At 43.0% G+C, this 13,793-nt stretch overlaps 2 protein-coding genes and 1 non-coding gene across 4 annotated transcripts; 2 read left to right on the top strand and 1 right to left on the bottom strand.

Annotated features, from left to right (window-relative positions):
- Nucleotides 1–68: 68 nt before the first annotated feature.
- MRPL18 (mitochondrial ribosomal protein L18) lies at nucleotides 69–2,886 on the bottom strand. 2 transcript variants are annotated; one of them, XM_086626722.1, is made up of 4 exons: nucleotides 2,719–2,886; nucleotides 1,830–2,012; nucleotides 543–777; nucleotides 69–272 (listed from the first exon to the last, which is right to left on the bottom strand). In XM_086626722.1, the coding sequence occupies exons 1-4, from the start codon at nucleotides 2,823–2,825 to the stop codon at nucleotides 201–203; spliced, it is 597 nt and encodes a 198-aa protein (XP_086482848.1). In that variant the 5' UTR covers nucleotides 2,826–2,886; the 3' UTR covers nucleotides 69–200. The 2 variants fall into 2 exon arrangements, with proteins under 2 accessions (XP_086482848.1, XP_086482857.1); XM_086626731.1 differs by having other exon boundaries at nucleotides 1,830–2,010; nucleotides 2,762–2,883.
- Nucleotides 2,887–3,819: 933 nt separating this feature from the next.
- TCP1 (t-complex 1) lies at nucleotides 3,820–13,712 on the top strand. Its single transcript, XM_086631520.1, has 12 exons — nucleotides 3,820–3,965; nucleotides 5,514–5,599; nucleotides 7,148–7,276; nucleotides 7,861–7,958; nucleotides 8,307–8,417; nucleotides 9,084–9,265; nucleotides 9,895–10,021; nucleotides 10,355–10,530; nucleotides 11,222–11,345; nucleotides 12,353–12,545; nucleotides 12,861–13,024; nucleotides 13,288–13,712. The coding sequence occupies exons 1-12, from the start codon at nucleotides 3,893–3,895 to the stop codon at nucleotides 13,499–13,501; spliced, it is 1,677 nt and encodes a 558-aa protein (XP_086487646.1). The 5' UTR covers nucleotides 3,820–3,892; the 3' UTR covers nucleotides 13,502–13,712.
- Nucleotides 4,805–4,940, top strand: LOC147529253 (small nucleolar RNA SNORA29). Its single transcript, XR_015222057.1, has one exon. It is a non-coding gene; the product is annotated as a small nucleolar RNA SNORA29 (small nucleolar RNA).
- Nucleotides 13,713–13,793: the final 81 nt, after the last annotated feature.

The raw sequence follows: 13,793 nt of genomic DNA, 5'->3' as shown, positions 1-13,793 counted from the left end.
TTATAACAGCTTATTCCAGCCTTAAAGGTGTTGAAAATTTTAGAATCAAGAATATGACACACTTCTGTTCATTTAAAAATAATTTATTGTAAGATGCCATGTTCCAACTTTTTCCAGCTCTGGACCTTCACTGTGCCAGTACACACACTCCTAAAGAAGTGATTGTTGTTCCTTGGAAAGTTTTCCTAACGGTCTCCTTTTTACTGATAGATTCTCCGTGGCTCACGCAGAACGACACCACCCTCCTCCATAGCTTTTTCAAATTCCTGAATCTTGTTTAAAAGATAGAGATATGAATAAATACAAAGAAAAGCCATGAGCACCAAAACATCAGTGGGGACATGTTGCGTGGAGGGGCAGAGGTTAACTGAAGCATAATGCCAGGAACTGCGGCTTGTCAAAGCTATCATTTTGAGTGTTGCAAGAAGGGATTGTCAAGCCAGGTAGTGGCTCAAATTAGAAAAATTAATGGTGAAGAGGAGTAAAATTAATGCATAAAAAGGAAAAAAGGGCCAAGTAAGTGTAAAGAGATGGGTACTTGCCGAGTCGCAACGACGTTCCCAGGGGATAACAGCTTTAAAGTTCACGAAGTTGATTCCTGCTTCCAAACAGCGCTGTGCCATTATGCGGCCAAGGTTTTTGCATGCCGTTACTCCCTTGGGACTGTACAGATGTCTCTTTATGGCCCACTCTCGGGTAGAGGCAGATACCACAACATCTCCATTACAGCGCTCAACGAAGGCTTCTACATAATGCTGCGTCCGCTCAAGCCGTAATCTGAGTGAAAGAAAGAAATAACACGGGATTATGATGTCTTTTCCAGATGTAAAGAGAGATCACATTCAAATGCTTAAATGCCTAAGTGACTCACTTTATGAAATAAAATTGAATGTACTAGAACTATTACTATAATAATGAATTCTTAATATTGCTTTTATCATCTAGGGTTTTGCTTATTAGGACATAAAATAGGACTTGTATTACCAGTTCAGCAGAGTGAAATTCCAAGAGCAAGTTCTCACCAGTTACTCAGGTGCACAGTCCTATGCTGCCTCACGCCAGCACTTGCTCCAAGCCAAGCGCTATACACCTGCACAGTGTGGTACAGGTGCACATGAGCTAGATCAGGGGAACTGCTCCAGCAGAAATGTAACTTTAGGTTTGTTACATAGCCTCTTAAAAGCTTGTGCTTACACAGCAGGCAATGATGGCGAGTGGTCAAGCAGTACTTCATAAGCCATAACTCATAACCACAGAGTATTAGGAGCAACCATTTCTTATTGCAGTGAGACAATATGAGATTTCCAGGTATGAAGAAACTGGACACGGTTCTCGTCTCAAGAACAAAACGATGATTTTTGAATGCCCAGTTTAAAATGAAACTTATTTTCCAGAGGACAAGAAATCAGCATTTTCTAAAAAAAAAAAAAAACCAAAACCCACCCCAAAAAAAAACCACCCCAAACAGACTATTAAAGGGCCTCAAATAAAACAATGATGCATGGTCAGCACAGGACTAGGAGAATCCTAAGTTAACAGCTGTTGCTTAAGCAATATTACTGCTACCTTTACAATAGGTGGAAAGATCTTGAATGCATATGCTAACTTTCACATGATTCTAGCCTACTGTTCAATGCACACAGAAGATACCTGTTGATTAAGAACTCAGGAGGCAACTGATTCAGCAATTCAAAAAGCACGTTTTGTAGAAATTTCACCTGGAGGGTTTCTGGGGTTTGTTTTGGGTTTGTTTGGTTTGCGTTATGGTTGTGTTTGGTTTTTTTTTTTCTTTTGCAACCTTCATTTCTGATGGCGACTTTCTGACTCACCTATGCCAGAATTCACGCTTTGGCCATGTTGTTTTCCAGCCACGTTCCTTCCTAGCCAGGGCCAGCTGCTCCAAGTTCCGAGGATTCCTGTTAGTGAAGTCTGGGGCAACAACCTCATTTTCACTTGTGTCCACTTCAGTCTCAGTTTTCAGACTGGCTGTAGTTGATGCAAAACGAAGACCTTGGGAGAAAGCAGGAAATAAAATTCCACAGAGTTAAAAAAAAAAATATGGTGCAGACAGTAGAACGAATACAATACAGCATGACGCAGCTTGTAAAAGTTAGTGAAGCAGAATCAGCTATTTTTTTCTTAAACGCTAAATAGATGGATTACCAGAGCTCAATCTGTTTCTCCAATTTATGAGATGAATTGTAAGCTAAAAATGAAAAGTAAAGTACATTAAATTTTAACACTGGTTCAAAAGTCGTGCATAAAATATAAATTTACATATGATTAGAAGATCCCTAGGATTAATGCTTTACAAAATACTGAAAGTGAAGTATGCAAAGAACCAATGACAGCACTACCAAATAACAAGGTAAAAACCCTCGATCCTGTCAGGCTAATCGTCACTCGCCAATTAACCTAACATACCGGAATTTGGAGTTAGACTTGCCAACTCACTCTGCTACACAACTTCCCGCTCCAGAGAGGCAGCGGGAACCTCTCGCCTGAGACGGAGCGCCTCTCTTTGCCACAGCGCCCGCCCCGGCCGCAGACGCACCAGCAGCGCCCCCGTCCCGCAGCAGCCCGAACGGCCATGACAAGCGGAGCCCAGCGCACACCGGGGCCTGCGCACGGCGGAGCAGCCCCACCGAGACACCCGTCCGCCCCATCACCTTGGGAGCGGCTCTCCGCCGGCAGCACGGGGGACGCAGAGACCCGTGCCGGGAAAGGCCGGCGCGCCGAGCTGCAGAGGGGCTGAGCTTACCCGCTCCACGTGCCTGGAGCCTGCCGGCCGCCAGCAGCAAGCAGCTGCGGCTGCTCAGCGCCATGAGGAGCCGGTGCCCGCCACGGCCTCGGACGACAGTCACCGCCCCGCCTCTCAGGGGCACCTGGGCGCCGCCATCTTGGTGAGGGCGGCACCTTCCCCCGGAAGCCGGCTTCGCGAGGACTTCCGCCCGCAGTTGATGATGTCACACGGACACAGCCTGTGGCGGCGCGGAGGGGGCGGCTCGCGTTTCTCGACAGTCCGCCGCCGTGCACGCCAAGCCCCCTGGCGAAGCGCACAGTTGTCAGTAAACTTCTCCCTGACGCTGAGAACCTCTTTTAACTTTTCCCTTTGGAAGAAACAGCGTGAGGCGATACCCACCCGCAGAGACGGGGGCTACGCCTCCTGGAATGGAGTCTAATGAAGAGCCCAGGAAGCGGACACGGGCGCATGGCAGACGGGGAAGTGGACTCCCGTCCTCTCCCAGCGCCTGTGAGAGCCACAGGACAGACACCAGAGCCGTTGCGCAAACTGCCTATTTTTTATTAAAAGCGCAAAACTATCTCCTTTGCCCTGGAGACGGCGCATCTACCCGCACCGAATCAGGCGCAAGCGGGGCCGGGAGGCGCGCCATACCGCCTATCCCGTTCCTAGGCCGCTGCAGGGGTGTTCGGAGCTCTTACAAGCCCCGCACCGTTTGGGGGGGGCCCGGAGGGCACACACCGCCCGGCACAGCGCGACCCTACCCAGAGAAAGCCTCCGCCGGCAAAACGCCACCTAGCGCCAGGGCCGCGCCCTGGCGAGGAGAAGGAGAAGGCGCCGGCGCATGCGCAGCAGCGCACACCGCCTTCTAGAACCTCCTCGAAGTCCTTCTGCCGCTCCGCCGGCGTAGCGGCTTTGTTCAACCGCACGCACCAATCGCGGCTTGAGGCTGGGCCGAGCCGCGCCTCTGGATTGGGCGGACGGGTCGTGGACCCGCCCCTCGCGCACGCGGGGCTGTTCCCTGTCCGTCGCCCCCCCCGCTCTCTCTGGGCGGAGGGGTGTACCCAGCGTTCCTTGCGGCCGCCTGGCCATTCCGTGACGCTGCGCGGTGCCTTCCCTCTCCCTCTCGCGCCACGGCCGGGCGGGAAGATGGCGGCGATGGAGGGGCCCCTGGCTGTCTTCGGCGAGCGGACCAGCGGCGATACGATCCGCACGCAAAACGGTAACGGCCGCGCGCTGCCGGCAGGGGCTTGATCAGCGGTGGGGGGAGGGGTAGAGAGGAGGTAACATGGCGCCGCCGTCACCGCCGCCATGTGCTTACCCGCCTCTCCCCCCACCCGGGAAGGGCTTCGCCCCGCCGTCGGCTTCTCTCAGTCCCGGGCCGCTAGGAGCCGTTGGGAGAGCCGCTGCCGCCGGCGGGGAGGGCGGGTGGCGCTCCGCATTCTCTGCAGACTCCGCGAGGAGACGCGCCGCTCCCTGGCGTCTCGATGGCGAAGTAATCCCGCGTCTCTTTTCTTGGTAGAAGCACGCAGCGGAAGAGAGGCGGCTGCTGGGCAGAGATGGGCTCGGTTCCACCCCGAGCTCGTAAGGCGTTAGCCGGCAGGGCCTGCAGCCCGGCCGAGAGGCCTTGTTGGGGAAGGGGCGGCTGGGGAAGCTGACTGCTCCTTAGCGCAGGGAAATAACCTGCTTCGGAACGGGAGGATCGTCTTCAAGACGAGTGTCTTTAATTGTAGTTCTCAAAAACGCCCCACCTTTCCTAGGATTTTATCTCAAGTCTTGGGGGAAGACTGAAAGTTCCTAGACTGTTCTCAGTTTCTGAGTAGGTAGAAGACAAAGGAAGAATCTGAAGATCTAATTCCTGATGATCGCGAGTCGTGCAGCTCTGATGATGCTTTAGGCAGAACAGTTAGAATGAGAATTACCTTAGTCTGTGGCTGAGATACTTGATAATGACGACTTTGATGATACAACGGTTTGTTCTTTTGGAAAGCTGCCATTACTCCTCTGAAACAAAAATAGTTACGTTATTTGAAGTTCGAAGTGAAGGTCTAACTTGTCACTATTCCCATTATACTACCACTTTTTCAGTTTCTGGATTGAGTGGCTATGCTTGTGGGATAGAGAAAAACTTGCCACGGTCTGAAGGAAAAGGTTGATTGTATCTTTTTCCTATATGAAGTTGGCAGAACAGCCTTTAAACAAGCTGCTATGTTAGAGCTTTCATGTTATTTTAGTAGTGACTTAAAGGTCAATTTTGTCTTTCTTGATTTAGTTACAGAATGTATGTTTTGTTTCAGTCACAGACATAAGCGAGGCAAAAAATGTGTTATTAATTGATACATGGTTATACCATTGTACCGTATCTGCCTAGAGCTGAGGAATAAATGATGTTTCATGGCATGACTTGCTGCTGCCAGAAGAAACAGTGCTACCAACCTGTGCTAAGCTACTGCTACTGCTCTTCTGACCTCAGTAGTGTCCTCTATCTTACCAAGCCAGCAGAAACTGGTTCTTTTTCTGATCTGTTACTTTTGCCAGTTTAGTTAGCTGATCCAGCTTGGAGAGAAGAGCAGGACAGAGTGTCCCAGATTGTCTTTTTTAGTAGCAGCAAGCCCATTACTAGCTTAGCTAGGCTGAAACCTAATCCTGCATTAGGTCGCTTTCTCTCAGGTTTCTAAGTCGCAAGTTCTTGGCACGTTTTCTTGTAAACCTGAATCCCTCTGAATTTGGAAAGATAACACTTCTGTTATTTTCTCTTTCATTTATTCAGTTACTGCTGCATCTGCTATTGCCAACATTGTGAAGAGTTCTCTTGGGCCAGTTGGTCTGGATAAGATGTTGGTGGATGATATTGGGGTAAGTAAGCTTTCTTTGAGAAGCACCAGGAGGACTTGTGTTCCTGTGTAAAAGTGCTTCCACCTGGTGTGCTTCATGGGTCTAATGTGCACATACCTGTTTTTTTCCGTGGTTCTGAGAGATGTTAGGAGGAGAACTGTGGTAAAATTAAGCATCAGGTAATGCGTGGTACATCATTTTAGTTTAATCTAAACTGTAGTTTATGCGATGCAGTTGTCTCCTTTTTACATGTAAGTTCTTGTCACCACTTACAAGTATTGGTCAAATTCACAGGAATTAATATCGCCATTAAAGTTAGGCCTTGTGATGGTGTTGTTTTTGTCGTGGTTTAGCCCCGCCGGCAACTAAAGGCCACGCAGCCGCTCACTTACCCTCTCCCACCCCCAGGGAATGGGGAAGAGAAAGACGAAAAGGGAAGAAGACTTGTAGGTTGAGATAAGGACTGTTTAATAAATAACTCATGAAAAAATATTATGCGTATACTAATATATACAAAGAAGTGGTGCACAGTGTAATTGCTCACCACCTGGTCACCTGTCCCATCCCAGCAAACAATCCTGAAACAGATAAGTCCTGACACTGCAATCCCAGATGAGCAAGAGGCCTGAAAGGAGAGCAAGATAGCACTCCAAGAGTGAGAGCCCTCAGAACAGCAAAAGTCCTTCTTTTCAGTCAGCCCTCATCTGTATACTGGGCATGATGTTGCGTGATATGGAATACTTCATTGGCCAATTTAGCCCTCAATCCTAAGTTCAAATCAAAAGGGGAGTTGTGGGCCCTTTGTTCTGTCTGTGCTCCCTCCCAGCCTGTTGTGCTCCTGTACACTGGCAAAACATGAAAAGCTGAAAAGTCCTTGATGTCTCAGTACCAATTGTAAACATCAGTGCGCTATTGACATTCTTCTTATGGCTAATCCCGGACCAAAACCAAAACATGGTGAGATGTTCAAAACCCGCCTGGACGCGTTCTTGTGTGATCTAATCTAGGTGGTCCTGCTCCGGCATGGGGATTGGACTAGATGATCCTTTGAGGTCCCTTCCAATCCCTAACATTCTGTGATTCTAGCTGCTAAAAAGAAAAACTAACTCTGTCCCAGTCAAAACTAGGACAATTTGTATAGCCTCATCTAGGTTAGAAGAAAACAAAAAAAAGAATTCACATAATCTCACAACAGTTTTAAAGCAATATTTCATGTTTAAAAGTATTTCAAGCAAATGAGGAAAGTTTGCCACTTTACAGGCTGCTGTAATAAAATATTGTATCAGAGGGTAGTCACAGCACTGCTACTGATCCGATATGTGCAGAACATTTGGTGAGTTTCTGTAACATAAAAACTTTTCTGATAAAGTGCAGATTCTGCACTGGTAACATTTATGTTGTTACAGTAGGACTCCTGGTTAAAAAGAAGCAGTAAACATGGTACGAGTAGTTAGTTTATGGGCGTTCGCAAAGAATGATTAACTTTCATTTGCATAAACGTTATGAAACACAACGGTAAAAACATAATAGAAATACACCTCATGTTAACATTTGATTTCTGAAAATTAGGACGTGACCATTACTAATGATGGTGCAACCATTCTGAAACTGCTAGAAGTGGAACACCCTGCTGCAAAAGTTCTTTGTGAGCTGGCAGACTTGCAAGACAAAGAAGTTGGCGACGGGACAACCTCAGTGGTATGTAGAAAGTTTTACAGGCAGATACACCAAAAGTCAGTGTTTCGTTATCACAGTGCAGCTTTTGATTTATCCATTACAAATCTTGATGCAACATAGATCCACTACACAGAATGAAAAAGCTTGAGGTTGACTGAATATAAACAGTTTTTTAAAATAGGTTACAGAACAAAGCAATTAGGATTATGGATTTTTAGAGATGCTGGTTTCCATATGCAGCTGGTGACCTGGAATGGAATTTGCTTACTGCTGTTTCATGATTTATTTTTTTTTTCCTTTCTTGAACATTGAGGATAAATTCAGAATTAAAATTCTTAATTTTTAACAACCGTGAGAAATTAAAGTGTTAGAACTAATATGGATGTTGTGTGTTGAAAACTTGCCTGAGGCTTTTGACAACTAGGGGTGGGGATGAGTCAGGTGGCTTCTACCTGATGTCAGAAACTGGTGATAATTTCAGGTTGCAAATACTTATTTCCACTGAGTAGACGTTGGACAACTACGAGTCTACTTTCCGCTTAGTGGCAACAGGTAGTTACTTTGCTTGCATGGAAACATGTATTTAGTATTTGTATTTCAAACAGGTAATTATTGCTGCAGAACTTCTAAAAAATGCAGATGAGCTAGTGAAACAGAAAATTCATCCTACCTCCATTATTGGTGGATACCGACTTGCTTGCAAGTAAGAAACTAATAGAGTTGAAGTTGAATTTTTTTAAGGTACAAAAACTGCATGTTTTTTGTTTATTTCTGTACTTATGACTGCATTAATACAGACTTCTTGGTGCAAAGCAGATACAGTGTTTTGGTTTGGGGATGTGTTTCTGGCTTTTTTTGTTGGATTGTTTTTTGGGGTTTTTTATTTTGAATTTCTGTAGTTTCACATAAAAACGTCACTTTGTTTTCCTAGCAGATTAATTGATTTAATCCCAGTGTTCTTTGAGATAACATTTTAAAAGGCTGAAAACACGTAAGATTTTTGTATTTGCGCAGATGGAATTCTTTACCAGTATTTGTCTTTATTCTACAGGGAAGCAGTTCGCTACATCAACGAAAATCTTATTATTAATACAGATGAATTGGGCAGGGAGTGCCTAATTAATGCTGCTAAAACATCAATGTCCTCTAAAATTATAGGAATGTATCCTTTAACTTAAGTTATTTAAGTGAGGGTGATTGGTTGGAGAGCTTGAGTAGTTAGGCTCCTTTCCTTTGCAGCAGGTCTTAGGAATGGGGTATATTGCTCAAGTTGTTTTTATAACCGATGTGAAAAACTTTTCACAGATACTACTATCTGGCATGAGAAGGTATTGTCAGGCTCTTGCAATTCATTTAAACCTGGTTGGGTACATCACAATAGCTTTAACAGTGTATTGTTCTCTTAGTTAGTAAGACTAGATAAGGAATTTCATGAATGAAAATGTATCACAGAAGTCAAGTACCTGGTACCTGGGGAGTGAAACTAGAGAAAAGAATGTGGCATTTTACTTCATAGTCACAGAAAAGCCTGTGTTTTTAGCCTTTGTGCTAACAGGGGAATGCAGACTGACCATAAGATAGGTATTTTTGTTAAGCACTTAAAACGCAGGCATCACACTAGCCTGTCCTAATTTTATTACCAGTATTTCAGCTTTGAGAAGTCTCATTCCTTCAAGGGAGTGGTAAAGAGAACTAGCACTTCCATACTTTTCTGGAGTTCTTTTTTGGAAAGTTTTTGACTCTTAGCTTGGGCATTGTTAGTGGCTTCGTTTTCTATTAAGCATAATACTAGTTTTCTTCTTCAGTTTTAACCTTAACAACATTGTAGTGATGGTGATTTCTTTGCTAACATGGTGGTGGATGCTGCACTGGCAGTTAAATACACAGACCAGAAGGGTCAAGCTCGGTATCCAGTCAACTCGGTTAATGTTTTGAAGGCACATGGCCGCAGCCAAAAAGAGAGCATCCTTGTGAATGGTTATGCCTTGAACTGTGTGGTGGGCTCGCAGGGTAAGAACATGCTGTTTTGTAAAGCTCTTGTGTGAACTCAGTCCTCTTAGTCTTTCTGCGTGGATCTTCTTACATCATTAGTTGCAAATCATGTGGGCTTTCAATTCTAGAACAGCTAAACAAGAATGCAAAAAAACTTTAACCACTCCATTGTAGTTTCTAGGCTAGCGTCTGCCAGCTAGTAGTGATCCACAAAGTGATGGTAGGTTACTGTGGTTTCCCTAGCACAGTATCAGCATGGTAACACTGTGATCCTCTGGAACATAAGCACCTCCTTTGTGAGGAGCCAATGTCAGGTTTGTAGGGAGCTATTACATTTAGCGGAGCTGTGTTGTGATTAGGTAACTTAAAGGATGTGAGACCAATGGGTCAGCTTTTCGTGATCATTCACATTTTGGGGATGGGGGCTGTAAAAAGGTAACAGAGGTTATAGTAGAGATTTTTTAAAAAAACTTCTCTCTTTGAAAGTCTTTGTTAGCATTTTTCTCTACTAGGGCAGAACTGGAGGCAGAGAAGCAAACAATAGAAATCTGAAATGTGAAAGTAGCATTAGTTTTAATGCCTAATGCTAGCTTGATGTTCTATTAATTCGATTTGACAAAACAGTTTTTCTTGTTCTCTCTCATCAGGTATGACCAAGAGAATAGTCAATGCAAAGATTGCGTGCCTTGACTTCAGCCTGCAGAAGGCAAAAATGAAGCTTGGTGTTCAGGTTGTTATCTCAGACCCTGAGAAGCTGGACCAGATCAGGCAGAGGTGTGTGAAAGCTTGAGTAACTGAGTCATTAGGGTTTCACGGGCTTGTTTTGGTCTCTTCAGTTGAGGTGGCTCAATGTAATTTTGGCTGAAGGCAAGAGATAAAAATGTTTTAAATATTAATGTTTCCCAACGATACCAGATATTAATGGTGAAAGTCTTCTCTTCTGAAGAAAGAACTAATATTAAGTCAGTTTTTGAGAAAGCCAAGTATATTTGTGCAGTGATTCCTTCTCCTTGCACAGCTCTGCATTAAGATTTCAGGAAATAGGTTGTCAGAATGCGATTGCAGACTTTAAAATACGTTTTTAAAAATTTGACTTTATTCTTGCAGAGAATCAGATATTACCAAAGAAAGGATCCAGAAGATTTTGGCCACTGGTGCCAATGTTATTCTCACCACTGGAGGCATTGATGATATGTGTCTGAAGTACTTCGTTGATGCTGGTGCTATGGCGGTACGAAGGGTTGTAAAAAAGGACCTTAAGAGGATTGCTAAGGCATCTGGAGGTATCTGGGGTTTTTTTTCCTTCTTCTTTTTAAGTAAAAGCTGCTGTTACAGTATTAGTAACTAATTTTCAAAACATGGCTTGTTAACATGCAAGCAGAGAATGAGTAGAGCTGAGCAACTCTTGGTTTTAACTTTGCCATTGCTTTTTTTGACTGTTCTGTCAAAGTAGATGAGTACCACAAGAGTTGACTGCTGAAGATCTACAGTGGGGAAAAAAATGCTGTCTTGTGGAAAAGGGAACCAGAATCTGTGTTTATTTAGAAGTCTTTATTAAGCACACATTTGTAAGCGTCTGGAGCATTAAGTACCTTGTTCAGATAGTTCAAGACAAAGAAAGAATTCCTGAATCATTAAATACATACTGAAAAAAATTTTGGTCCTATACAGGTTTTTATCTGTCAATTCTTAAGTTTGCAAGAAAGCCTTTTCATTATGGTAAAGCGTAGGAACTTGTACTAGCTGTGGAAAAGTGCTGTAGAAGTTGAACAAGAAGAGCAGTATGGACTATAAACTGTAGAATATTGAATTGCTACCGGAGAATGAGAAGTGTTGTTGAGTTTAACAAAAATGTAGTTATGCTGCTTTTATTTCTGTTTTCAATTTGTTTTTCTTTCTGTATACCTGTCCTGGGAGGTTGGCAAAGGATGTGCTGAAGTTGAATGCTGATACCACTTTTTTGTTTGTTTAAAGCAACCGTATGTTCAACCCTTGCAAACCTTGAAGGTGAGGAGAGTTTTGAGGCCTTAATGCTGGGACAGGCAGAAGAGGTGATTCAAGAGAGAATCTGTGATGATGAGCTGATCTTAATCAAGAAGTAAGAATCCTTAAAATACCAGTTTTGTACTAAGTTTGCGATAAAATCCCATTTATTTACTTCCATGTGATCTCAGTGGTTTAAGTAGTGAAATGCTAATGGGAAAGAGTATAAAAGTCCACTGCAAATTAGAGGTGAAAGTATCAGTATTTAATCTCTTCTGCTAGGGCTGGACACCTGTTTCATCAACCATAATGTGTGAGACAATCAGATTACTAGACAGACTTTACTTAAAATTCTGTTTTAAACCATTTTTTTCTAAAATTTACAAAAAATATGTATTAAATTGCTAGAGACACTACTACAGCATTCAAGTCATGTTCCTTCACCTGGCTTTTAGCAGTATAGTCACATTGGCTTCCCTCTACAAACAGTAAAGAGGAATTGGTGCCGTATGAGTTACTTCATCTGAATAAGGAGGTGCAAGCTAAATCTTGCCATTTGTAATGGAAGACAGGGTTTACTTTTGCTGATTTCATTGCGTCAGTCATCTGCTTGGTAGTATGAAATAGACCGCGTTGTTAAAAGGTTATTTTATTTTATTAGGGTTTTTTTAATGGGTAAGAGCAACAGTTACTAACTGTCCACATGCATGGTGTTTTCCTTTGACGTTTTTAGTATGCCACTGCTGTTTGATACCTGAAGACTTGAGTATCGGTTTAAGAGGAACATACTTTGGATATTAATACTAATCCCTTCTCAGTGTTCAACTTCCTGTAGTCTCATTTGTCCCCTTATTTGATGGGAAAACATCTTTTCTGTCCTACTTCTGTCAGGTAGCTTTCTCTAAAAGACTAAAATTAGTTTCTTGCATATTAGAACTTACATTGTAACTTAGTAAGAATTTACATGTCCTGTAAGGGTGCATAAAAATGTTAAGATTGGCTTTTAAATGTTGACAAAATCTGGCTCAACTGAACTTGGCTTTAGAAGAAATATTTCATCAAGAATAGTTCTAATATATATTCTGTTCAACACAGCTGACTTCCAATTCCTTTCTTCCCTAGTACAAAGGCTCGTACTTCAGCATCAATTATCTTACGAGGAGCCAATGACTTCATGTGCGATGAAATGGAGCGATCTATACATGATGCTCTCTGTGTTGTTAAAAGAGTGTTGGAATCCAAGTCTGTTGTCCCAGGTGGTGGTGCTGTAGAGGCAGCACTTTCAATATATCTTGAAAATTACGCAACCAGCATGGTAAGTCTTGCACAAAGAAGTAACAGTGTGTATGTGTTAAACTAGGACAATGTGAATTTTCAAGCATTTATTTTCTACTAGAAGATGGTTCTGTGGTTTATGAAAACCTAATCATCAGACAGAATGTAAGATGCGTCTTTAAAACAGAGGCTAGGAGTTACTCTTGCTCTGATAATTAGACTTAAATGGTTCTTCAGCCTAAAATTAGGCTTTTCATGTGAAAACCCCTATCTACTGTCGCCAGTCTTGATCATAGCTGTGTTTTTTTTCTCTTTTGTTGCAGCAGCTGGTTTAAAAACTTTTTCTTCTTTTTAGGGATCCCGTGAACAACTTGCAATAGCAGAATTTGCAAGATCTCTCTTAGTAATTCCAAATACATTAGCAGTAAATGCTGCTCAAGATGCAACAGATCTTGTGGCGAAGTTGAGAGCATTCCACAACGAAGCTCAAGTCAACCCAGATCGCAAAAATCTGAAATGGCAAGTATCTATCTGTAGGAAGGCTATTAAAACTGAGGTGGGTTGATTGCTTAAATGGAAAATTCTTCTGCCAGTTTAGTGAACCAAGATTTGCATGTAAAGAAAAAAAATGGAAGTAGGCCATCACTGAACTTCCCTCCCTCTGTCCTTCAGTCCTGTGTCTATATGTGTGTCACTGGGACGTAGCAGTAGTTAAACAGTGTACTTCCAACTCTATTTCTACTTTTTCTTCCTCTCCATCTGACAACATTTCTTCTTTTCAGGATTGGTCTTGACTTGATCAATGGAAAACCTCGCGATAACAAACAAGCTGGTGTCTTTGAACCAACCATGGTCAAAACTAAGAGCCTGAAGTTTGCAACAGAAGCTGCAATTACTATTCTTCGAATTGATGATCTTATTAAACTGCACCCTGAAACTAAAGAAGAGAGAGGGTGCTACGAGGATGCAGTTCACTCGGGAGCACTTGAAGAATAACTTAGGTTTTATTTATGTTTGTCTAACTTACACTTCCCACTCTTGTAACTAAAATGTTAATAAAACAAGTGGTTGAATGCTGCTGCTATTTTCTTGTGAACAAAATTTTTCAAAGTGATGTTAATCCCAGTGTTGAGAATTTAAGCTCTAGCGTGTGTTAACTAGAGTGCCTGCAGGAGCCGCTAATCTTTTTGTCAAGGCAATGATTGACTGGCAAAAAGTAATGGAATAAACTTACTTAATTTTAGGCAAAACAAACAAATGTAAGCTCCATGATTAGAAGTTTATTAGT

Source organism: Tauraco erythrolophus, chromosome 2 (genome assembly GCF_009769465.1).
Source record: "Tauraco erythrolophus isolate bTauEry1 chromosome 2, bTauEry1.pri, whole genome shotgun sequence".
Taxonomy (NCBI): Eukaryota; Metazoa; Chordata; class Aves; order Musophagiformes; family Musophagidae; genus Tauraco; species Tauraco erythrolophus.
This window is presented reverse-complemented; position numbering and strand designations above follow the sequence as displayed.

Excerpts from the sequence above, each read along its gene's own strand:
- TCP1 (XM_086631520.1), top strand. The coding sequence starts at position 3,893 with ATGGCGGCGATGGAGGGGCCCCTGGCTGTCTTCGGCGAGCGGACCAGC. Across the intron at positions 5,600-7,147 it reads TGTTGGTGGATGATATTGGG|GACGTGACCATTACTAATGA; the intron begins GTAAGTAAGCTT and ends TCTGAAAATTAG. Across the intron at positions 7,959-8,306 it reads GGATACCGACTTGCTTGCAA|GGAAGCAGTTCGCTACATCA; the intron begins GTAAGAAACTAA and ends TTTATTCTACAG.
- MRPL18 (XM_086626722.1), bottom strand. The coding sequence starts at position 2,825 with ATGGCGCTGAGCAGCCGCAGCTGCTTGCTGCTGGCGGCCGGCAGGCTC. Across the intron at positions 778-1,829 it reads AAGCGTGAATTCTGGCATAG|ATTACGGCTTGAGCGGACGC; the intron begins GTGAGTCAGAAA and ends TCTTTCACTCAG. Across the intron at positions 273-542 it reads GGGAACGTCGTTGCGACTCG|ATTCAGGAATTTGAAAAAGC; the intron begins GCAAGTACCCAT and ends CTTTTAAACAAG.